At 34.2% G+C, this 26803-nt stretch overlaps 1 protein-coding gene across 1 annotated transcript in view; it reads left to right on the top strand.

Annotated features, from left to right (window-relative positions):
• LOC139777368 (calcium/calmodulin-dependent protein kinase kinase) overlaps window positions 1-26803 on the top strand; it is a 71361-nt gene that overhangs the window by 7923 nt on the left and 36635 nt on the right. The window contains exons 2-3 of the mRNA XM_071714753.1: window positions 2499-2970; window positions 15519-15588. Of these exons, the coding sequence (XP_071570854.1) occupies window positions 2931-2970; window positions 15519-15588 (110 nt within the window). The 5' untranslated portion in view covers window positions 2499-2930. The remainder of the gene's footprint in view (window positions 1-2498; window positions 2971-15518; window positions 15589-26803) is intronic.

Here is a 26803-nt window from a genome sequence, read left to right as displayed (position 1 = left end):
GAAAGCAATTAGAAAGAAAACATTTCTTATAAATATCAAATCTAAAAAGAGCATGTAATCATATAATTACATTGCTGGCATTATCTATGGTTGATGTGCTGTATCGCGGATTTTCTTAAGTGCTTCAAGCCTACGTATTTGTGAGATGCGTGACCTTTATATCTTGTACTTTTCGTAGCGATGACGGCAGCAAGCGGAACGAAAATACTCTCTTCCGTTTCTGCGAGTTAGAGCAGTCGCCATCTTTCAGTCACGATTCAGGGAGCAGGGTGGTATTGTTTGCCTGTCCAATATTTTCCGAAGAAAGATAATCTGTCTAATGGCGCCATGGAGAGAAAGGAGATTCTCGTAAAATTCTAACATAAAAATCAGATTAACTGTATCAGTTTTGATAGCTTCACGACAAAGCTTTATAATATAGATTATAATCGCTGTAAAGAGAATAAGCTTTTCCGCGACACTGTCAGATGTTTTCTTTAGGGACCATCTTATGTGACATTTTATTTTACTATAGTAATATGTATAGCCTTGAATTAAAACGTTACAGTATATGATTTACAGATAAAAAAAATAGAAATCATCTATTCTTCCAAGATTGTAGATTAGAAGCACGGTCAATATTATCTTCTTAAAGATGTAAGAATAAACATTTATAAAAGAAAGCGTAATTTTTAGAGTTTAGAATAACCAATGTTCTTTCACGGCATGAAAGAATAGTATTCTTATGTACATATGTAGCTCGGAAATCCGATGTGATTCTGTGGCTTAAAGATAAATACACGAATTATGTTCATTACGTTCAGCTATTTCGCTTTACCTCCAAGCCACAGAATGACGCGGGTTGTGGTGGCTCAACGCTTTACCTAACATATACTCTAATTCTAATATACTAGGTAAACCTATCAAGCGCAAAATTAAACGCCCACAAAATTCCAGGTAGCCCTAAATCTACAACCAAACCCTCATATAATTTTACTTAGTTTTCACTTCACACTCTAGTTTACACTTTGTTATATATACCTTCTGCAAATAATTAAGTTCTATTACAGATTTCATTAACGTAATAATTGTGCATTTTCACACTGCGTCGAATATTTCAGATACGCTTATTTTATTAAAATATATATTACTGCTGGTATTCTCATATAAAAATTAAATTAATAATTAACGATCATTAAATACGTATTAAGATCACGTATATGTTTTGACGTAGGTAGAATGCAACAATCTTCCCGCTTTTATATATACGCGTTATATATTATCTATGATACTGCATCAAATGTTTCAATGCTATATTATATCTGATTAATAAGATCCAATAATGCAATTTTTACACGTGTTGGGGGCGCGCCGGTAAATATTAATTCCGAAATAATAATCACGCGAGGCAGGAGAATCGCAATCTCGCGTTACGAGCGCGATACAATATAGGATTGTGCCCAACCGGAGCAAGAGCACGTTGGAATTGCCGGAATACAATTGCGTCGTGTTATGCTTCTCAGTGTATTCGAGAGGATCATGTAACACGTAGAGATACCAACTCTCAGGTGCACCGACACGTTACGCAATGCACGTAGCTGAAACGACCGATTGAATCTGCAGACAACGCGCGTATACCGCAGTTCGCATTCGCAGTTTGCCATACTAAATCCCTTAATTAGATCGTCAGCGCGGTATTTCGAGATAAAAATTGGAAAATAAGTCAGTCGATCCGAACAAAAGAGCGGGAGAATCAGGGTCGAGATACTTTTTAGTCCGCCTGAAAGAAAATGAGATGCAACTGCAATATTTAATTTCCGCAAAGCGAGCGAGTTCCGGCAAGCGTAACCTTACCCGTCTCGTTAAAAATTCGCGAATCTTGCAGAAAGCGCGGCATCCGTCCGATTGCTGTATTATGCAAGCGAGAAAAGCGAGGAAAGCTGACTACTCGTATTAAGATAACTTCCATGCCACCAGTATGGTCATGATACGTTAAACGCAACAACGTTATCTCACTGGCGCGTGGGTTATACTTCCTTCCAAAACACCTGCGGCGTAGCTCGTAATCAAGTCCTTATCCTTCTCGAAAGGTCAGCAACCATGTATCTCCAACCCTAAACTAAAGCTGACACAGATATATATATATGTATGCGAGAATTTTGAATATTACCACGCTATATTATCCTCTTCATTTGATCCTATCAATTTTCAGCACAAATTATGCTTTGAATTTAGTACGGAATTGTTGCAAACCCCGCGCGTGCAAGGTTTATAAATATCACACATAGTACACAATTTGCTGCGAATTACATCGTTTGCTGCGCAAACATAATGCAAAAAACGTTTAATTAGCATACTCCATTTAGAACATGTATTTCCACGATCTATTTTATCCAGATTTATTTTACAGTATGTCCAGATATACATACGTCACAGTCAATTTTTCACGTTTTAATTTCCGTAATCTTTGATGATCAATATCTATTAAACTTTAACCAGCGTCTACTTCTGTTTTACAGAGACGAACGAAGCATCCCCCTCCAGAGACTATCAGAGATAGATCGTTTCAGGACGTATTTGGCACGAAGAATTGAAAGTGCCAATTTCGTCGAGCGGCGACTTCATCGTGCGTTGAAAATCGAAAAATCGGTATAGAGATCCAACCGACAGTTTGAAATCGCTTCGCGGAGAGTAATGTTTCACGAGTCCAAAAAGGAACGTTGATTATAATCCATCACACGATTAAGATTACACGCGAGTGACAAGTGCACGTGACAAATCAACGAGTGTCCGCGAATAAACGCGGCGAACGAAGTAATTGAGTTGTCAAATCGAGATTAAGTGTGAAGAAGCGAGAGAAAAAATGAAGCTTAGACGATTAGTGTCGAACGATGTTAATCGGCGCTTAATGAGTGCCGCGTGAGTGTGCGGAAAAGAGGACCGCTATCGAGATGAAACTGGGAGTCCTGGGAGATGATATGACTATGGAAGGTGAGTAAATTCTGGCTAGAATGACTGACATATTAGTTATTTTGTCGGCACGTCTGATGAAGAATTATTTGTCAAAGTATGCGATAGTTTCTTAATGTATTATGATGTCCAATCTAGAAGTGTCTAACAAATTATCTCTAACTTGCTGCTTATGTATATCAGAATAATATCGGATCGGAAACCCATCTGCTTTTTATGACTTTTCATGACTATGAAAATAATGGAGTTTCTATAGTTCCCGACGGATACTATAATTTATTTGGAATAAGTGCGAAATCAACTAAACTCTCCGCGTAATCTGGTGTCCTGAATATTAATCTTGGGGTTCGTTCCGTTTCACGCATGATGCGCATAATGAAACACACCCCTGGATAACTCATCGCGTGTGATTGGTATTTAAATATTGTTATTTAAATATTGGTATTTAATTGGTATTTAAATATTGTTAGAAACATTAGATCAATCTTGAAAATTTTCACGACTGCATCTGCGGAGATAAAATTTAAAATTTATTAACTGTTCACATCACTTCTATCTCACTACCCACGTGTTTCTTTTCGTGGACGTAATGTTCGTCGAAACGTGCTTCAACTCTTTGACATCAGCTTCTCTCGCGCGACCCTTGATCCAGGACTGAATCCGGCAAGATCGTGCAACATTTGTCAGGCGTTAAACATGCAGATACGACGAGAGCTAGTGAAATACACGAGAGCACGTCAGGTTTTCGGCAGCAAGACGAACAGCGCGATTAATTTTGAGCTTGACAAAACTGAGGAAATAAACTCAAAATTTATAACGCGCAGTTATCAGTTTTATTTACATGCATGGGACATATTTTATTTTATATTCCGAAAACGCCACATGAAATTTTCTTTTGAGATCGTCAGATAAAATAAACCTGACGGGTTTTAAGATTAGCTCGGGAAAACACGATATAAGGCGACATCTTGAAGGACGTTTTATACTTGCACTATGCAGCTATAAACTCAGTTTATGCTCAAGCTTGTCCTGAATATGCCACGGCATGCTTGTGGATCGTGAATATAAATAATGATAATTTTATTTATCGAGAGCACATAGGTAACCCTTGGAAGATAATAAATAATTCATTTAAAGATGATGGAGCGACGTTAACTGTTTATTATATTCAAGCGAGGGTATATAGGCTAGTACGAGCGTAGGTGTTTGCAGGGGTATTAATCAATACTCTCTAATTGGAGAGATAATTATATCATTTGCTAATCGTATCTCGAAAATAAAAAGAAATTATAGCATATACAAAATATCCGCAAATTTAAATATTCCATTCAAATTCTAAAGCATTTTATAATAAAAATTAATTTAAAAAAGTTTATATATATATATATATATGTTGTAGATTTATGTGTCATTATATATATACGTTGTAGATTTATGTGGTTTATTTAAATAAAATCGGATTATCAATCAATGCACGATTTCTTGTTAAATAATCTATCTAAATATTTTAGCATATATCTTTATCTCTATCAATAATTTTATTATTATTAAAATCTCAAAAAAATTTGTATTGTGTAAAAATTCTATTTAATATACTATATATATATATATATATAAAATATACACACTGAATTTACATAAAATATGTATGAGGCCTTCGCAAAAGGTTATCTCTCAAAATGTTTTCTTAGCATCATATAATTTTTCAACAAACGTTGCAATCTACAACTTGCAAACTACAACAGATGTATATATAAGTGAAATTCACAGTTCGTACCTCGAAATAATTAATTTAATCGCTAGACAGCGAAGAATAGCATTCGATGTAGTACAGCGAAGCAGTTGACGCGCTTCGCTGAGAAAATATTCACCCGTAGTAAAACGGATAAAGCATTTAAACGAGACGTAATTTACTACGACTGTAAAATGGTGGTAAACTACGAATGTTCGTGGCGCGAAAATTATTTGGAAAAAATCTAAATTGCAGTACATTTTACTGCCAGTAAAACGTAGAAATGAAATTCTATTGTAAAAACGTCAACGATTTCTTATGCAGCTTTCAATATTAGAATCCATATTAAAATGTTAAAATGCAATAACTTACTTAAAGTTATTCTAGAAATAAATACGCATTAATTTTTCTTTTAGGAGAAAAATATATAATTTATATAAAGCAAGATATAACACGGAAGGAAAAGTTCTAAGAGAAGGTTTTTAAGAAGCTTCCCTGTACAGAAAGCAAAAAATTACATTATTGTCGCGAAGCAGTACTACTTTTATTTCACACTGCTGCAATTCTTGCACATATAAAAATAATTGTTTTTTTTTATTACTGTTTCATTTCGTTTTATATTTGCCTTGTTGCTGTCTTGATAAAGTGTGTTATTTCCTTTTTATGCAACGTTGCTTCGACAACGGTCGTCGCAAATAGTAATTTTTCTACCGGTTATCTAAAGTGCAAGTCGCGTTAGAGCATATAATTTTTACAAACCTCAGCTAATATTAATTTTAATCAGGCGTTCAGATTATCGCACATGCGTCACAGATATTACATTGATACTTTCTTAATAATGCTGACGATAATATTTGATGCGAACCGCAGAATATCACGACATTTCATATCTATGATTTGAGTATTAAAATTATTTCATCAATTATTTTAATTTGGAGAGATAGAAAGTGTCAGATAATATTTTATATTCAAAATTCATTTACTTCTTAAAGTTTCATATTCTAATTTATATAATTAATTATAAAGCACAATTAATATAAAGAAAATATAAAATGCAGAAATAGTCGCTATAAATCTTTGTCTAATTTCGCTAAAATTAACAAATATAAAAATATCACAAAAACTCAAAAATGCAGTAAAAAAACTAAATAACTAACTAAAAAATAACTAAATTGTGCTATATATCAGCATGCAAATTTGCTGAATTGCTTCAAAAAATATGTTCCACGATAAGTTTCTTCGTTGACATCGTCAGTGACCCTGACGAATGTCGGAAACCTCTTTGCGTTAGCAATCTAACTTTTCTCTGCAGAAAAGCTGCAAAAATGCTCCTTGTGACGTTTGAGGATCGTCCTCGACGATCCGGAAAAGATGTCGCGACTATCTGTTAAAGGAAGAAAATTCTCGTTCGAAAATTTTTTACGTTTCAATTTACCTTAGGAAATAAGTTTTCCGATTGTTTCTCTTATAAGTTTTCGCGTTGTAACAAATACGATTAAAATATCAATAAACATAATATTCTTTCATTTTGTAAATTTTGTTAAAAAATTATATCTTATTTTACTTTTCGCGAATTCAAAGCGACACGTCATTATAGTTGTAAATTTAATAATATAAGCTTCAGTTTCCCAGAATATCGCGCTTATCCAAAAGCCATTGTTGATATATAATTTCGCGTTGCACATACTGGAATTACCTGAGTATTCTCCCAAGTAACGTTTCAATTACATTGCCGCGAAGCAATATGATGTAACGAAAGTAAATCAGGTTAAATTAAATCCCAAAATTCCTCGCTCACGAAAGAGAGAGAAGGAGAGAATAGAGCGGAGGTCGGCATATCACGACTCTTAATCAAGTTTGCACTGATTAATAGTCTCGCTGTCGATTGCAAACGAACTATACTTCTCTCTTTTCTCCCTCCCCCTCCTCCTCGCTCTCTCTTTTACTCTTCTTCGTTCTCTATCATTCTCTCTTTTTCCACCATTTTAAATACAACGACGAATACAGAAATATCATTGATGATTCAATATTGCCATTTTTTCTGTGCTAGAACGATTTCGCTTAAACAATATGTTGAAATGAACGATTATTTTCATACACATTCAATGCACTAATTAGCAGCTGCACGCAAATGTCATTAGCGATATACAATAATGTAGTTATATAGTTATCTTATTTATAATACCTATAAAATACTTTTAAGTAATTAAGTTAATTTTCACTAATTTTTCTATTGTTTCACACAATTTTTGCCGCCAGTCAGGAGTTTTTCTTTGGATCGAGTATAGGTATACAAAATGTAATAGAAAATAATATAATGTAATTTTAATATAAATATAAATGTAATTTTTTGATAAAATGAATTAAAATACTTGTATGCATTGCACTTTTGTGCCAACTAGCTTTTGTATGTTCAACATAATTTATATTTCTGATATTGTAATACGAGACGTATGTCGATTCTTTTGCTTTAAAAAAAAAGATACATTTTTCTGCTCTAAGTTTGATAACGTTTTTCTGAAAGTAGCTGACTTTCGGAGAGCTAGTTCGTAACTCTGTTGTGCTGATAAAACATTCAATGTGTAATACTTCGTCTGAGAGCATCTAGAGCATACAATTTAATAGTTTTATCTCCAAGTTCTACTTATAAAACTTCGGCGGTCCTTGTACAGAAATGTTTAATCTTACCGCAGGTACGCGGTAAGCCGAGATCGAAGTGCAATTTAGTTTGCCCTTTTTCTTCCGCATCACTCAGAAGGAATTTCATTAAAAAGCTTTCGAAGTTATCAGAAAGATTTGACTATTACGTCACAAAAATAGCTTTTGTTGTTTAAACATTTTTAAGATTCTCTTTATTTGATAAAAATAAGTGTGATCCTTACTTATAGTTTTTTTCTCCCTTTCTTAAATTTCTAAGACTAGTGATTAACCCTTTGAGTGGCAGGAAAATAAGCACCAAACGGACCAAACATAAAAATTCTGTCAGATTTTCATGAAATTTGATATTAATGAGTTTTTTGGGTCACTAAATACGAATCTGGGGTCAAAGTTTGAAAATTCAAAATGGCTAATCCAACTTCTTCTGAACTAACTGACCTCTTTTGAACTAACTTGATCGACAGATTTGACAGACTGACTTGACCGAGGGGTTGATCACTCGAATTTCGAGTGTACGCCAGATTTCAAGACCTCTCGGACTTGACTGTCATTCTTTAGTATTATTCGAAATTTAGGGGTCGCCATATTAAATCCGCCTACTACCGAATTTCAAAGAAATCCGCTAATTTATCAAAGTTTTCGAAATTTTAGGTTGCCATATTGGATCAGCCATTTTGAATTTTGTAATTCTGATCCCAAATTCGCATTCCGCGACCCAAATAACCTCTAAGTAGCAAGTTTCGTGACAATCCTTCTAACTGGAGAAAAATAAAACGATGTGCGCATATATGCGTCAATGCCACTCAAGGGGTTAATAAGTCAGTTCGCAATAGTTTGGTGTTATATATGAGTTATACTGTGTAAATAACAGCCAAATTCTCGATGACTTTGAAAAGGATTAAAAATAACTGTCAATATGTTATATGAATTGTGCGTCAGAGAAAAAGCCATCAGCTTTTTTCCAATTTCCGGACACTAACAGTTTGCACTATGGAACGGATTTTTATGAAACCAGCTACATGTCCACCTACACGTTCTTTCGACGTAGCAAGTCAACGTAATCACAAACATTAAACAAACCCGGCTTTTGACATAAAAAATAAATGTTTCTCAACACGACAAACACTCAAATGTCAACAAGTTATACTCTCTCTGTTCTCGGAGTCATAGCTTGTGACAACAACATTCAGGTAATTTCACACAGTTATTTCACTAGAAATTACATCAGAATTCCTGTTGTCAGAATAAAGATTTTCCCAAAATTAAAAAAAATAACGAAAGAATTATCTCGCTTCTAAAGTCTGTACTTGATAATTTAGCATTCTATCTTTTAAATTAAACTATAAATTATTAATAAAAAGTGAGACAAATTTAACACCAAATTAACTTTTAAATTACATTAAAAAGACAGTATTAAAGATAATAAGTGATGATTGGCAGGATAAATACTCGTGTTTCCTCGAATTTTATTATCTATCTACGCACGGTCGTTTTTGCATTTGCGCTTCTAGTTAAAACGCGGTAATTTGCCGTCCGTATTTCGCTTGTGCTCTTCTACTTTTCTTCTCTGACAAAGTCTCAAGGTCTCATTACACTTAGAAAGACTTTGAGAGCAATGCAATTGCAATGTCGCGCAAAAAGCAATCCCGCGAAACGTCTATAATATAAACGGCAAACACACTCCCCCTTTCGTTTAACCTCTTCCTCGGTTCCTCCATCGTTATTTCTCGACGACGTCATCCTCTTATATTACGCTTTTTCCTAAAGATCTTTCTTTTTCGCAAACGGAAAGATACAGAAATGTGACACGCACGATATCATTCAGATTAGCAATGTTGCATAATAAAGAATCTTCTTCTTGTCAGATGAGCGTCATCAATCATTCTATTATAGATAATTATTTCGTAATATGTATAAATAGGACTTTTTACATCAAGAAAATGTAGAACTGTTTCTCACAATAAATTTGAAAGAAAATTACTTCGACGCGTTCAAAAATTATTACCCTGAAGAATACTTTCTGGAACGCTACTTTAGTACATCCGCGTCGCAGTATTTACATTTCAATTCCCATTAAGAGCAAAGCCCACAAACTAATCGGATTGAAATTTTTGCGGTTAATTAACTTTTTCGTGTAAACGGCGTAAATTATTTCCCAGTATAGATTGTAAGTAGGTGCATAAACACGACGCAAATAGCACGCCAATTTGTCGACCCTTTCGCAGCCTGGCGCTCGTTTTGTCTTTATTTCATCACCGTTCCAATGCGGCATCACTTGCCGCAACCATTCGCTTTCATCCCGATTGCTCTTTCTGCTCCGACCTTTATCGATCCTCTCACGGCTCGACTTCACACCAAACGTCGAACGAAAAAGCGGATCTAAGTCGATTAACATATCGTCTTCCAAGTATTCGTCACTTCTCTGCTCCTCGTATTTTCGTGAAAAATCATTTCTCGCGGTTAAAATCTCAATCTCGCCACCATTCGTCCATTTAAAATCTATCTTACTTTGTGACTACGCTTCTTCTGATTTTGTAAACATTTAATTGTTTTTATTAAACAATTTACACTTGTCTTGAATTACACTTTCAAAGTCTTAATAAATGTTAGTCACTCGAAAGCAAAAATAAATTATAAAAATAATTGTTTTGATTATGTGCATCCTATATACTGGCATATTGCTAAAAAATATGTTCTAGATTTATTTTAAAAAATGATAATTAGAATTCAATAGTTAGAATGAACAAACAAAGTGCAATTCTTGTCAAGACTCGACGATTATAGTGGCGACGATGACGCTTCATTTCCGCGGCTCTCCCGATCAATATCAGGTGTCACCGGAATAGTTTTGCCGGCACGCCGAGGAGTTAGCGAGAATTGATTATAACCAGAAAGGAGGATATGGCCAAGATAATACGGATGCGCGGTCACCGGTCTCTTGACGATTTAACAATTGACTTACTCATGCGCCTACGAATCGTCTGTCGGATAATTGAACACGAGATGCGCACACACTCTTGCACCGTTCCCTCTCGTATTTGCATTCTCATCCAGATTTCCTCGCCTAACTGCTTCCTCCGCCCGATACCCCCCTCGTGAAAATCCCAGAAGCTTTCCAGAATCTTCCGCGTGAAGTAATTTGTTCTTCTAATCACAATAATCATACGGATTTCGCTTTTATGTAAATAAAGTTACCATTTCTTTAAAGATAAAATATTCAAAATTTGCATTATTATTATTCCATAGCTATTATTAACATTATTATTATTAATAATATTAATAAAATATAAGCTTGAAAAAATATCAATAAATTTATAAAGTTTGAGAATAAAATATTTTGAATTTCTAAATTCAGAAATAAATTCGTACAGTTACAATTACATGTACATTTTCGTTTGTCTACGCGTGTACAATCATTTTCTTCATATTTTTTTTCTTAAGACGTTATAATTAATTAACGCAGTGTAAGAAAGACTAGAAAATATTAGACCTCTAGAAGAAAAAGAGAATGAAAGAATTTATTCGCCATATAACTTGAATAAAAGCAGGTAGGAAACAAAAGCTTCCGTGCTTGGGCTTAACATCTAGATAACCGTAACAATAGCATTAAAAAGTCCTACAATTGGGCATTAAATATTTTTATGTTCTTAATGTGATTTATGACTGCGTTTAAGAATCCTTTCTACAACGGCGATACAACGCACAGTGTACCAAAAAATAGTATCACTTATTTTACATAAACATAAATCAGCGGAATTACAATTTACATCTTTTGTTTAACATGTACATTTATCAAATTAATGCTGTTTCGATGTTTTATAAGAAAAAAATTAAAAAATAAGAGTTCTTTCTACAATGGCGATGTAACGCACCATTGTGCCAGAAAATAATATCACTTATTTAACATAAAGCTATATGGAATTACAATTTACATATTTTGTTTAACATGTACATTTATCAAATTAACGCTGTTTCAAAGCATTTTATAAGAAAAAATTAAGAAATAAGATATTACGGAGAATTATAAATATTAAATTATTGTGAAATCAATTTATATAATATTTCATTTTCAAACTTACTTATTTATTACTTCTAAAAAATTGTAAAAATGCATTACGTTTAAGAATATTAAAAGAAAGAGAGAGAGAGAGAGAGAGAGAGAGAGAGAGAGAGAGAGAGATGAAAATAAAAATACATTTGATAAATTTCCAATTTTATAAAGAACTTAATTATTTCAGTGGTCGATAATTCTGAAATAATCCTGTGTTATCTTTTACTATTAATTATCCCGTATCTCCATACAAGATAAGAACCGTCAAGCTTTTATTTTCATGTTAGCAATTAATTATCGCCTAATTATTAATCAATGTACGTAGTAACGAAGTCTCGCAACATGTAGTGCGGCAAACTATATTGAAAACAAGTATTGTAAATGTACACCTTATTCGATAAAATAAAGCAGCCATCGGTATATATATTCCCTAAAACAAAATATACACTCCCTAAAACAAAATATATACTCCCTAAACAAAATAACATTGCAAAATATTTAAAAAAAACTAGAAACATAAAGTAATAAAAAAAGAATCATAAAATTTTACAATTTGCAAAGTTTCATGATTTTTTTCACTTATTCACGCAATAAGCGCAATAAACGTTTCATAATAAACAATAAAAATAATTCCAGTGCAAAATAATTAATTGAAAAATCTGTTATAATATGATTTGTAAAACAGAATATCACGAAATATTGTAAAAATATTATCTCTCCGTTTGTACATTGTTCCTATGTTTATTACGTTATTTGAGTGATTGAAAATCCAACTTTATTTAGCCCATAATTATCATAATTAACATATTTATCAACATAATTATCATAATTTCACTAATTAAATGGGGTTGCGGGAAATTTTGCTAGCAAGTACGCTCGCGTATCAATAAAACAAAATTACATGAGAGAGAGGGAGAAAGACAGAAACAGTGACGGAGAAAGAAAGAGAGAGAGAGAGAGAGAGAGAGAGAGAGAGAGAGAGAGAGAGAGAGAGAGAGAGAGAGAGAGAGAGAGAGAGAGAGAGAGAGAGAGAGAGAGAGAGAGAGAGAGAGAGAGTTCTACCGACTGGCAATTAATTATCTAATCTTAATTATCTCTCGACTACGAAATTTCATGACTCCCAACAGGGCAGTCAGAGAAATTAAAATGTTTGTGAAATGATGCAGTTATGTCAAGACCTTACCAAATTTCTAGAGACACGATTATTCTTATCCTGTAATTTTATACATAAAAAATATGTAATTGTGTAGTTGTATATACATTGCAATACACAATAATAATATTTTCGAACAAATACTCGGATGTAATTTTTAACTCACAACAGATAATAAAAAGCATTTTTTGTTATTATTCTTGGTCTGCAAAAATTTAAATTTAAAAAAATTTAAATTGTGTAGAAATAGATGGCGGAATAACAAACTGTAATTAAATGTTCCGCTAAAAAAGTATATCTTGATTTTTTATCGGATTCGTGTACAAGTATTGTAGTTAAAATATATAAAATGTGATACATTTTGATGAATTCATATAGATTGTCGAGAGAAAGGGATAAGATCTCTAATTGCATTCATATAATAAGTATAACGACTGTAACAAAATAAGTGAGTTTAGAAAAAACACAAGCTGCGGCGCGAAAAAAAAAATTACTGAATACGAAATTGCTGGCAGTCCGCAAACTCACTTGTCAGCTGTCGCATCGCTATTCCAATAAAAAAAAAAGAATTTCCGTAATCAATAATAGATTTATCGTGGTGATAAAATTTCAGTGTCAATTCTGCATTACTTTCGCGCTGTCAACATTGGATGCAGCTCGACTAATGAATTTCGATAATTGCAAAATACTTCCTATCTTCAATTTTATTTTTCCATTTCTATGTAAGAAAGAATTAAATTGCCATTTTAAAGCTTGTTTGCGTCTCGAAGAACAGTGCAGTGTGTTTAATATTCACGTCATAAAATTGGAGTTATTGGTAAAATAATGGTGTAAAAACTAGCGTAAAGTTATCAAAAAATAAAAGATTAATGATCGTTTAACGTACGCCGTAGGGCAATTTCGAAAAATTGATTTATTTGCGAAAAACGCAAGTTTGCAAATATCAAGCGCACGTGCCACACGCGCATTTTAATCGCTTGTGTTTGCAATACATCATGAATTACTGTAATTAAAATCATGAATTACTGTAATTAAAATATACATAATTTATATAAAGTAATGTAAAGGCTATTTATAGTAAATTCAACGTCAACATCCACTCATTAATCATTGGTCATCGCAAACATATACGTCGTATGTTCACAAATTCTATTTTAATTAAATGTTTAACGAATATATACGTTCTCTCTCGTGTATATTAAACTATAAATTTAGCGACGCAGTATTTTTTAATCGTAACGCACACGTGCGTATCAGATATAAACAGTGAACATAAAAAACTTTTTAACGATAATTTAAAAAAATGCACGTATTGTACTTTAAAAGTAATAAAAATTTCGGAAATAGAAAAAGAATTTAAATATTTTAATAACGCGTATTTCTATAGTGTTTGCGAGAGAAATTGCGGTATTGCAAAGATTAAATCGTTCGGTTGCATACTCGATTATGCCTGCATAATCGATATCACTTCGTGACTTTGTAAAAGCGGAACTTTATAATTAGCAAATGTCGCTCGTGTAACAGGGTGAACCTTTAATATCCGTTACAGGGCGGTATTCTTAGAGCTTCGATTAAACTTACCGTACTTACTTTCTTCAACGATTCTTTCAATATTACGCCTACCCATTTGCTCTTAAAAAGCTCACGAGATTGTTTACTTCACGAGCGGTTGGAAATATTGGTCAATTCCTATAAATTGTTTATATTTATATTTTATAAACAATACTATATGAATATAAAAATAAAATCTGTCACTATGCGCACTAAAAAAACATACACGGAGAAAAATATAAGAACTTCCGAATTTTTATTTTTGGAGTAAATTTTATCGATCGCATATACGGGATACACAACTTTTTCATGATAATAATTTCTTTTTTAATTTGAAGATAAATATTGAGGAAAAAAATTAGAATGCTATAGGTACATATATATGATATGTTCTGCAGAAATATTATTTCTCAAGCGGAATTGTAAACTCATGAAAGTACACTCAGCAATCAAACGATCTTCCTCATCGAGATGAAGCCATAAACTGAACGTACGATGCGATAAACTCAGCAATCAATATTAAACTCAATTTCGCTGGTTCACCCGTTCCATATATTACGAGCTTTCCGAGGAACAAACTCTGTAGTGAAACATTAAGAATGATAAACTGAGTTAAATAAAACAAATTTAAAAAAAATTAAAATTCTTTTTTTTATATCTGATATCAGTCACGAAATTAATCGCTGATCAAATCTGCATCTAATGCTGATAAAGTAAATAAGTTCCTTTAAATCAATCTCCTCTAATGATTTGAGCATGTAAAATTGTTTGCGTTTCACTTATTGAAAACTATCGCGATTTGTATGGAAATGAGAAAGCGATATATAACATCAGACACAATTGTGCTCGATGCCCGGAAGAGGAGCTGAATTATAGGAGGCAGGCGTGGAAATGTGGCCCATCTCGTGGAATTGATCCGCATAATTTCATTGTTATGGACGGAGAAAAGACGCGCATCCGCACGAGACATTCACCAGATGCTAGATAGCCCAGAAAACTATAGCTTCCTTCGATACACGCAAATTGTCACGAATTGTCTCTATCGCGGATATTCCATTTTTCGCACAAATATTCGCTATTTTTGGACAGTTCGATAAAGTCAAACTAATTGATTCCATAAAAAAAATTGCCGTTTTATAGTTCGTTTGAAATTGTGAGGTAATCTATTTTAATAACTTACTCTGAACACAATGTAATAATTTGGGAAAAGTTTTCACGGTGCTATATAGAAAGGAATAAATGACTATTTTAGACTTTCGCAAATATCACATAACTTTTATAACTTTGATTTAACGATGTTTAATGTTGAGTGTGTAATATTCAACTGATCTATTCTTTCATATCAATGTTCAATTTTGCGCAGTAACGCGCCACGCATTAAAAACCTTTACCGCGTTAGCTCAAGTACTTTTTTAATTTTCCAGCTTGCAACGTATGGAGCGACGTGGGTAGTCCGCGAAAGTATCGGCCACCGCGAATCGGCGACATTCCACGGTAAGTAACTTCAAATTGCTTCTTCTACAAATAAAACTCGAAAAATCTTGATCGAAACTTTCTAACGTGAAGAAAGTATATTGATATGACGTAACTGTATTATTTAGCTGTCTCGAATGATGATTATTACGATAGCGAAAAGTCCTATATATTCCATTTGCGTCATGTGTGTATTCTTATATTTAGAATAGCTGTAATATATCGAACTGCCCGAACTGTTTATGTACACGGCATACTGTTTTGCGACGTTTATCATTCATAACATCGCTCATCGGGTCGTTTAATAGCTAACTAAAAAAAAAGTACCTTCGTTTCGAGAACGGGATAATATACGATGACAATGCACCCGCTTACGCAAACATGCGATATAAATGCAGATGTATTTGAGCGAGCATACGTTCACAGACGTGTGCATAATACAAAGTGGATGAAGTGCGCGTCGTATTGTGACAGTAGAAGAGATGAACTATGCAGTTTCCGCTCTTGTGGAATAACGACGTGACGCATGTCCCAGAAGATTGACGAATACCTATGTCTCTATAGATGGTCCTTCAGAAACAGATGCATATATATATATATATATATATATATGCACATTTGGACAATAGTTTCAATTAATATCTCGATCAATGTTCCAGGTGCACATTAATCCGTACTTGGCCCAGTTTCGATATAAATGTAACTCACAATCAGTCTCTAACTTGCTTCTGTAAGCTACACAAATATGTATTGTTCTTTACTGAGAATTTTATCTTAAAATAATGTTTCTCATTAAATTGACGAATTATTTCGTCACAAATCAAAAGCGAGACTCAGACAAATAAATACCGAGACGTGATAGGAGATCGATCATTTCATCGATATACTTCCAATATTCTAAATTTTTACATTTAATATATAAACACGAAGCGTTTTACTTTTGCTAATAACTACCCATTGATTAATCCCGACCTTCGACACCATCGTCCTGCACTTGATCGAGGAAAGGGGCGAAAAAGGAAGTTCAAGGAGGACGGCTTAAACTGCCATAATGCATCCAGGCATGCGAATAGATATTTTTAACCACATAGCTAAAGCCGATCGATATGTACCAAGGCGGCAGAGATTTGTGTCTAAATAATTGCACCTTTGCCCTCGTTAAAGGCAGAAACTACGTTGAGTTATTTGATGTCGCTTCCTTGAAGATACGATATACGTTTCCTTTCTTCAAAGGAGTCCTTAAGTCACTGGCAACTTTATGATCGATTCGAGAAAAAGTTTATTCGAAAATTCACGAATATTCACAACGATGCAAATGATTCGTGAAAAAGCGGAGTTTTCCTTTAACAAATAATAGCTCTCCGTTACAAAGGGGTTAACGATCCTATCGATAAACATTCATTTGCCCGAGTTAATGTTCCCGACAAACATCGCCGTTGGTGTACAGACTGTACAGAGACTACAGAGCAATGCACAGAAGCGATGGGAAAGGAAAATAAGCGCTGGGAAATCGCAAGAGTGGGCAACGCGAGATATTTTAAACTCCAGCCGAGCGTCGATCGATGGCCAGGCCATTACTGCTTAAATTATTGAATCTTGCGGGACTAACCGATACGAGGTACGAGCGCAGCTACGCGAGAGGGTGAGAGCGAACGCAGCGAATGCCATAGTGATCGGCCAGCCCTTTCCTAAAAGGTCGTCTCATTTTTTCCCGTTCCTTTGTTTTCTTCATTTATTTTTTTCCCGTATTGCTTGCCGCTCTCAGAGTGCCGCTCACGTTTATCTCACCTCGACACGCAGCGACAATGCATTGCGCAATACTCGCCCGCGTATTCCTGCGGCGACGTAGCTTCGAAATCGCACGCGACGGCGACGTTCCAACAGGATTTCGTCGATAGGAGTTTCGTAATATCTGTATCGTGCCGTGTATTGTTCTAGCTAACAGCTGAATTGTTGATATATACATATGCATGCGTCATGTCCGCATTGTTAAATTATAATAAGAGAAGTGAAGGCTATAAGGGTCAGACGCAGATCTCCGTGCGTATAATATCAGAAATAACTGATTTATTGGTCGTTGTGATTTACATCGATCCGTACGTTTCAGCTCAACTTTGAGCCATCTTCAGCGATATAAATTAAAATAATATATTCAACGTTCTCCGTACCATATTGGTGAGCTTACTGATTCTAAGTTTCAGAAACTGTTTTGGAAACATAGACCAATTGATCCATATCAATCAGTCTAAAAAAACGTGAAATTAAGAGCCATACGCAAGATGAATATAAACTATGGCAGATAAAAATACTCTCTGCGAAGAGACAACGATCTTGTCGACACGACACAAACAATGATGATATTATTTTAATTTATACCGCTGAAGATGGCTCAAAGTTGAGCTGAAACGTACGGATCGATGTAAATCACAACGACCAATAAATCAGTTATTTCTGATATTATACGCACGGAGATCTGCGTCTGACCCTTATAGCCTTTACTTCTCTTATTTTAATTTCGAGTGTCCTCATACTATTTTATTAAATTATAATGTTAAAGATTAGCTAATCTTGAATAAAATTTATAAGGATCGCCGATTCTCACGGATTCTCGATTGACAAAATTAGATTAATAATAGTTTTTATTATATGTATAATATATATACTACATGTTACAAACACAAGCACGCACGCACACAGAGAGTCTTATTAAAGAGTAAACATACTAAACTCGAGCTTAGTATCCTTGAAAGGATACTCAAATTCCTACGGGTAAATTGGAACGCGAGCAGTATCAATTGCGAAAAACAAATATCATGAATAAATACGAGATGTTTCTCTTTCAGACTACTAACCACGATATTTTAGCAGCAGTATATACAGGGAGACAGCATATCATTGACACTCCATTTTCGAGAATCATATAACGTATATCAACGGGTCAGTTTTAGTTATGTCCTCATCTCAATAACAATTTTCTTTGATGTTATAAAAGTGCTTCTACAATTTTCGCATAAAACCGTCATATTCTTCTATGTGTCAACACAAATGTAAAATTTGACAATTTGAAAAGACTTGTGATTTGAAGAATTTTTTTACGTATATATTTGCGTACAGAATGTGATATGTCATATTATATCTTTTTTGTATAAAATATTTGTTATTGACAAAGTTGATACGAACCGTGTATAGAATACATCGCAAAAGCCTGAAAGATTATTATTAATGAATGTTCAGTATGATCGTTATTTTGTCTCACGATCTCTGGGAGACGGACCCTTAGGTACTTTAAAATGTATGACATTTTGTGTGCTCCACTCTATGTAGATGTACAGCAAATATATGTTTTGTATGAAAGCAATGTTCGATATGTTATTCACGTTCTGTATTACGATATCTTCTTTTTTATTTTCTTTCGAAACTTCGGTTCTCAGGAAGAATAATCTCATAATCAGTCTGGACAGTTCGAATAAATAGTGAAAAGGCTATGAAAGAAATTTGCGAAAGAGGATAGAGAACGATGAGAGACACGCGGGGAAACAGGAAGAGGACGGAAAAATGCACGGAGTTTAACCGCGCGCGCGGAAAGTCGTCAGTCTCCGCGCTTCGTTGAGCTTGCACTCGCAGAACTTTCGGTTCGCTGGAGCGCATCAAAACCGAGCTTTTCACAGACGGGGGTCAGCCTGCATCTGACGCGCACTCACTCCCGCAATGGGCATCGCCGATTTTTGTTCGTTATTTCTCGAACGAGACGAAACGATATTGAAAATATCAGTCCACTGTCCACTGTTGCTTTCAATATTCGGAAATTTTAGATTTCTTTCCATCGGCAAATCGCTTTCGTCGCGTCGCCAGTAAGTTATTTTGTGTATGTGAAATACATGTATTAAGATTTATATGTGAGTACTATATAATATAATAATAACTTGAAATTGAGTTTTTCTTAAATTTCAGTCCGTTAATTTTTGTTAACATATATATTATCTATTTAGCAAGCCTAAATATATATTAAAGATTTTATATCATAATTGAAATTTGTAGCAGTCTATTTCGCAACAAATTGATCGACGTGTCAGAGACAAACAATTTTTCGAAGAGATCCTTAAATACTGAAGAATATCAATTTGAAGATATTCTGGGAAATAAAGCATCATTTCACGCATCAGTGCGCAGTCTGCCAGCGTTTGTAATTTGTGTGAAATTTATTCGAAAACTTCGCATTTGCCTCAAAGAGAGTTGACCCTTCAGTAGAAAATTGATCCAGTCGATATCCGATTTCTCCTACCGTGAATAGTCTCGGTGTACAATTACGAGAGCTCTCTACGAGAGATTTGAAAGGCGAGAATTATGAGGATATCGAGATATAGAGAAGAGTGAGGAACACGCAATGAAGATACACATATATCTGTTGCGTGATTAATATTTATAATACGTATGCAAAAGTTTTCTTTTGAAAAAGATCTTAATTCGTTAGAAAATAAACAGCTTTAACTGAAAGGTGTTTTTATGTCAAGTATTTTTGATGAATTCTTATCTTCAAAATATGTACGCTTTATCAGAATTCGTGTTGAAGATTAAAAGTGTTTTTAAAGAAATATTTATACAGCTGTCGAATATATATATAGAAAACCCGCATATTTAACAGATATAAAAATGTTCCTCTCAATTATCAATGTGTATTTCTTCTTAAGGCAAAAGTACACTTAAAGTTTGAGACTGAAATCATAACTCAATTTGATAAACGTCAAAAAATCGCGAAAGATCGCGCGGCTACCGTCATTGTATAGTGAATAGTCTAAATTCAAGCCAGTGCGAAAGGAGTGCTTCGGTGCTTCCGACTTGAAATTATGACAACCTCTTCTTATACGATATAATGTCTTTTCTCGAGTAGCTCTCCTCGTCTTTTACCTTATTCAAGTTTCCGTTCTCCTCCAGGCAATGCACGCTTTCATTACAGAAGCCGCTGCTTGTCAGAATACCGAGAGATTAAATTCTAGAATACCAGACTTGCCATTCTCCTTCGCTGTTTCTCATTCTATCGTCACTTTGTGGATTCTACGAATTTTGAACTGCATTACAAATTTAGAGACACTATTGTCATATTCTGCTATATTCATAAGGTAATAAATATTAAAAGTAAATGAATAAATGTTGAAAAATAAATAAATAGAGAACAGATTTCAGTTTCGATAAATCATATAATATAATGATTTCTTTTGTCTCTATTTTATTTTATTTTTGTTATGTTACTCCAACTGAGAGCCTCTGCACAAGGCTTTCGTATGATAACGTACTTAGTGTAACGAAACATGGGTCAACGCACAAGAAACGTATCGGTTACGACGTTATACGTCAATACGTTTCTTGTGCGTTGATCTACGTTACGTTACCATATGAAAGTTTTGTGCGGAGGCTCTGACTGTGGAGTAGTGAGGCTCCTTTAACCCCGTCTTTCTCTTTGGATTATCTGGCTGTCTCTTGTTTATAAAACTGAACGGTTAAAAAGTTAGCAAAATGAGATAAGTATCTCGAGACCCTTCGAAGATACTTATCTCATTTTGAATTCCATAATGTACATGTATTATGGTGCTTTTTTATTTTTAACCAAAAATGATATCACTTTTACGCCGTCACAGAGAGTCCAAAGAGAAATTCGCCGAAATGTAAAAATTTCATTTCATGGAATAGGTGGATCGCAACTAAATTATTTCATTAAGCCTTTGGAAATTGATTAAGAGCTGATTGCCTTTCTCTGAAGCATTAGCATCTTTATATCTTTTTTTGCAGTATCGCAAAATACCGATATTAGTATCCCTTTTTACAGTGTCGCTACCAGTGATTAATCGCGAGCGACCATTTAAAGAGAAAGAGAAAGAGAAAGAATAAAGAGACATATTGTTATATTAAATTACACTCAATTGGAATTTATATCCATTTTTAACATTAAGGCAGAAAAAAGAGTTACGTGATTCTAGCATACATTAAAATAAAAAATGTATTAATTCATCGTACAACTCTCTTCTATATTAATAATTTCTAGTATAAAATTGAATAGTGTAACTTTCTCCAAAGTAATTAATTTTATTATATAAGAGCTATAGTTATTATGAAAAGTTTATTTCCATAAAATTATCTCTTTTACTAGTTTTCGTTGTATTAATTAATTTTATCCTATAACAAAATTAAATTACTTTCTGTTCTCGTGTTACATTTCCAATTATTGCATAAAACTCTATGGAACTCCCACCACGAAAAGTGCATATATTCTCGAATTATCTTAGTTTGGAGGTTTCGAACTTTGCCACAGTATATTGCGCAATATACTACCAAATTAAATTTGCAAAGCGAGATATCTTTGGGATGTGTCGAAAAGAGCCTTTCATTAAAGGGTTTCATATGTACGAATAATTAAATTTCTTTTCCTCTATGTGCAAAGTTCTTCACAAAGTTTGCACAGTTAAATTTCAAAAGCACATTGTCTGCCGAGATTGGAAATTCGCTCGAAAAATCGACTGGAAATTGGACTGGCCTATCAGCCAACATTCTCCGAAACTTTTCGGTTTGCAACTTCTTGTGTAAAAAGTAAACTGATAATAAAATTTCGCACATTAGAGGTCTACGAGAATCCTTTAAATCTTTCTTCCTTAAAACTCCATCGAATAAATTTAAACAACTGAGAATATTTTAGGCCGCCATGACGTAAGAATGTCTATTCACAAGCTGTTAATCGTGGAGATGTAGAAGGAAGTTTGCGGCGGCGTTAATAATTATGACACACATAGGAAGTACGTTGCGGCGCAGTTACTCAGAAACATCTGGTATGTTTTGCCGGATGCGTATGTAAATGGGCATATATTATCTCGACGATCATTTTATACGATCTAACCGCTGCAGCTTTATCGAAAGGAATTCTCATCGAAAATTTAAATATTAGCGATCTTTTAAATGACTTCTTATTTTAGAAATGTGTGTTTATATCTCGTACATCAATGACTAAAATATGTAAAATATTTTATATTTTTAATAATTGCGTAAAGGGTAATATAATGATTATTATAGTGGATGGTTATTTACTCAAAAACATCTCGACTATTTGATAAAATATTATGTTTCATATTTTTTACATTAGTTATGACTCATTATATCATCACTAGTTCTTTAAAAAATAATGTTAACTATTATAAATAAATTACTATGTTCAAGATTTCCTATTCCAGTAATCCATTAATAATTACTTTTTAATTTTATTTTCTTTCTCTTAATGTTATGAACTAAATATTAAATATACTTCAATAAATTGATATTGTGAGAAGGCTTATCAAGGCATTATTTCTATTATTTGATTTATTCAATTACGTTTAGTTTTTTTTATAAAATTAATCTTCTGCGGTATTTCTAAATTTTGCGCGAGAAAATCGAACATCACCTGCGTGATTAACTGTACGGTCGATACGTGTTTGGCAACCATAAATATCAATGATTTGAATTGTACAAGTTCCACAGTGGTTGCCAACAGAATGTCTCAGCATAATTTACATCGCTGCGACATAATAGATGCAATAATGACAGCGTTTCCTACGCGAATTACAGTGGCATATTGCCAAGAAGGTCAAAGTTATAAATTATCGCTTTTTTCTAGCGAAACTGCATAACTATTATTGCCGTATCGAGACGTTTTGATATTCCTCACGCGTCTTAAAGCGATTCTTTCGCGACTCTCTCGTTGAGGCATTATTGCAAGCATGCGACAATGCGAAGTAATTACTTTCGAGTCACTGAGGAATGTTGCGACGAAAAATATATATTCTTTCTCGAGAAACTTTCCGATTTCCTCGTATCACCATAGAACTTCGAGCAAATTGTCCGGAAGTGACAAAAAAAAAATCTTCCGTAATTTCAAGTACAAGATATCTATAACCTGCGAGTATATTTATATCGGAACAAGAGTGTTCACCGAATGTGAGAGTTCGCAAAAACATCCGCACATCATCGAATAAAAGAACTGTATTCTCCAAACAGCGAGGCTTAAGCCCCTTGCACAATGCCAGGCAACAGGCAATAGGAACAGGAAATAACCAAAAAATCGTTAATTACAACCTAAAAAATTCGAATGCTATGATTGGTTGGCAACAGGCAACAGGCAATAGACACAGAATTTCCAACGTGACGGAAACTCTGTGTCTGTTGCCTGTGTCACTGTTTATTCTGCATTTATACATGATTTCTGATTTCTATTCCCTGTTCCTATTGCCTGTTGCCTGGCATTGTGCAAGGGGCTTTACGAGCTCAAATGCGCCACACACGCCCATACTTCCCAATATACGCATGTGCCACATGGAAATACGTCGTTGCAGAGATGACGCAGGTCAGACTGGTCGAAAGATCCAGGGGATACCCCACTTTCTACGATCAGAAGATCGTTGTGGATCAAAGACGCGTTCAGGCACGTGCAGACGAGCGCGTTACAAAAGGGCACCAAACACAAAAGCCGAATAATAAATTTGCAAGGGAAACACGAAACCCGCTTTACATAAGCTCAATCGTTCACCGTTCTATGTGAAGCTAGTCGTTCGGAAATATCTGCATGCTTCTTGCAAGATCATGCGTTGAACATATCCAAGGACAAAAAAACAAATTGTTGTGAAACATCAAATTCTTCTTTCCTTTATCTACGTTACTCTTTAAAAAATTTTTCGCTTATATTATTACAAATATAATTTAATAATACAATAATTTTAAGTCTTTTTATTAAACCACGTAAAACGTTGCCAAAAGTTAATAGTTGCCAAATCTTCCCGGGAAATTTTCTCAATTGTCAATGGTAAAATGAGAACGTTTTGCATATTCTTTCATATTTCGAATCGGCCGGATCAGGGCTCTATCGCGGATGCTGCACCTCCGTGCGCGCATTCTCTTTCTTTTTCTCTCTCGCTCTTCTCTATCTGTCATTATTACGCAACACGAGATCGGAGCGGAGCAGGCGGGTACAATATACGACTGGAGTATCGGCCCGAAAGGCCGATGGTGGGAAAAACACGCGGTCGGTCCAAACTCCGCCAGAGCTGCATGTAGTCGGCGGTCGGAGCGGAGAGCAACGCGATTGAACAAACGAGTTCGTCCCCGGAATCCGAAGCGGATGCGTACGAAGCGTCGGAAATAGAGTACGAAAATCGCCGGGTGCAGTTTTCATATTATCTTTTACTCTTTTTCGAAATCCCGCTCGCGAACGTGAGTGATCCGATTGATCTCTTCGCAGCTTTAATTAAATATCGCGTGCGACCGAGTGGCCGATGCTATCGAGCGTGAAAAGTACTTGAGACATTCATAAGAAGTGTCAGGGAAGAGGAGATCATTCCGATGATGGATTGATGAATGTTTGTGAACCATTGATAGATTGCGGCGATAGATCGACGCAGATTGGAAACGCGTGCAGTTATTGGAGACTTTTTTGATAGGTAAGAGATTTTTGTATAAACGAGGAAGTAACAAAGTTCCAGTAGTTTATATGTAAATAAAATTGGGATTATATTTAACCGCTGGTTTGTTTATCCCCCAAATACGATGAAGTCTTTTTCATAAAAAATGCAGCGGTTTTTATAATTCATACTTAACCCTTAAATGCCACCCGGGATCCAGCGGACCCCAGACCCTTTACAATGATATATTTTCAAATGTTCCCGCCAAAAATGGAGCTCATATTTATTTATTTTTTATTTTTTATTTTTTTTATTTTGGAGCCAATATTTTAACTGTTGGCGATCTTAATTTTGTATACTATGTTGAAATTGAAATTTTAACAATATAAGCATTTTATTCTCTTTTCTAAGCCTTGAACAACATTGAAAATAATTTTCATAACTAAATATCAAAAAATCAATAAGTAAGGAGACATTTTTCATGCTGGGGTCTTTTAGACCCCATGTGTCATTTACGAGATTCTTGAGAGGTGTGGCATTTAAGGGTTAAAATTAAGATTATATAATATACTGTTTTGAAAAGATGAGTATAAAAAAAACTTCATGAAAAAAAGAAAATAATTGGAGAATAATTGGATAATAATTGGATAATTGTCTATTATAAGCATAAAGTATTAGCAATTTCAAAATTCTTAGGATAATTTGACGTTATTGTGTATCTCAACATTTTTTAAGTGATTATTTACGTGAAAATATATGTTGAAAGCTGACATGCATAATTCGAACAATAAATAATTATTGGAATACAAATTATTATCCGAGAATCTATTATGCAAATGAGTTTCTATTAAATTAAAAACTTATTCTGTTTTCGCAAAGCTCCTCTTTTCCATTTATTATTTATTATGCAAACAAAATTATATTCAACACTGTTGACAAAAGCGCATAAAAGTTTTATCTTTACGATCGTTCGTAAACTCCCGCCCGAAATCCTTCTATCGTATACATTGTGAAATCGGATAATCTCGAAGCGTGTAATTCGTGATGCTTCAAAAGTTTTATGTCCGCAAACCGCACACAGTTGCGAACGAGTGTAATAGCATTGTGTAGCCAGGTAACAATCTGGCTAGCTGCGAACAACTTCGTGATACACGTGAACTGTAATGTCAATCAGGATCAATTAATAGAACGTTATTAATTCGATCCGGGCTTTGAAGACGTCGCGAGTCGTGCGCACTCGCGTATAATGCGATAAAATGTGTCGCGTATAACTCGTCGACAACGAGCAGTCTCGCCGATTAATAAGATTAATTGAATGTTGCGGCAAACTGCGGAAAGTTACTATGCGCCATTTCGATATACGAGGATTACATGCTGATGTATCGCCGATAACTAAGGAAATGTGAAATATCGATTTATGGAAGTTATATATTTTACTTATGATAATTACACAATATTTTATTTTGCCAAATGATAATGCTGTAAGTGTAAACAATAATACAATAAAAAATAATGTCAATGAATAATATGGAAACTTAAATATTGGAATGGATATATTTATATGCATATATTTTGTTATTAATTACCAATATTTTTAAATTTGATACATTTTTTTTATTCTAACAATGTAAATATTATCATAAATTTTAATTTTTATTTTATAAATAAAGCATACAAATGCACATCAACCCGCATGATATCCTAAGCCGAAACGGAAGAAACGCGACAGATTAGTCTGACTAATTGCATTTAACCACAATTAATTGAGCTGTTGATCGCATTAAATCCGACCAACACAATTCATCCCGTGCCATAAACATCTA

Source organism: Temnothorax nylanderi, unplaced genomic scaffold (assembly GCF_030848795.1).
Source record: "Temnothorax nylanderi isolate EJ_2023f unplaced genomic scaffold, tnyl_v1.0 TNYL_tig0146_pilon, whole genome shotgun sequence".
NCBI classification, from domain to species: Eukaryota; Metazoa; Arthropoda; class Insecta; order Hymenoptera; family Formicidae; genus Temnothorax; species Temnothorax nylanderi.
The sequence above is the reverse complement of the archived record's forward strand: the minus strand, read 5'-3'. Positions and strand labels throughout refer to the sequence as shown.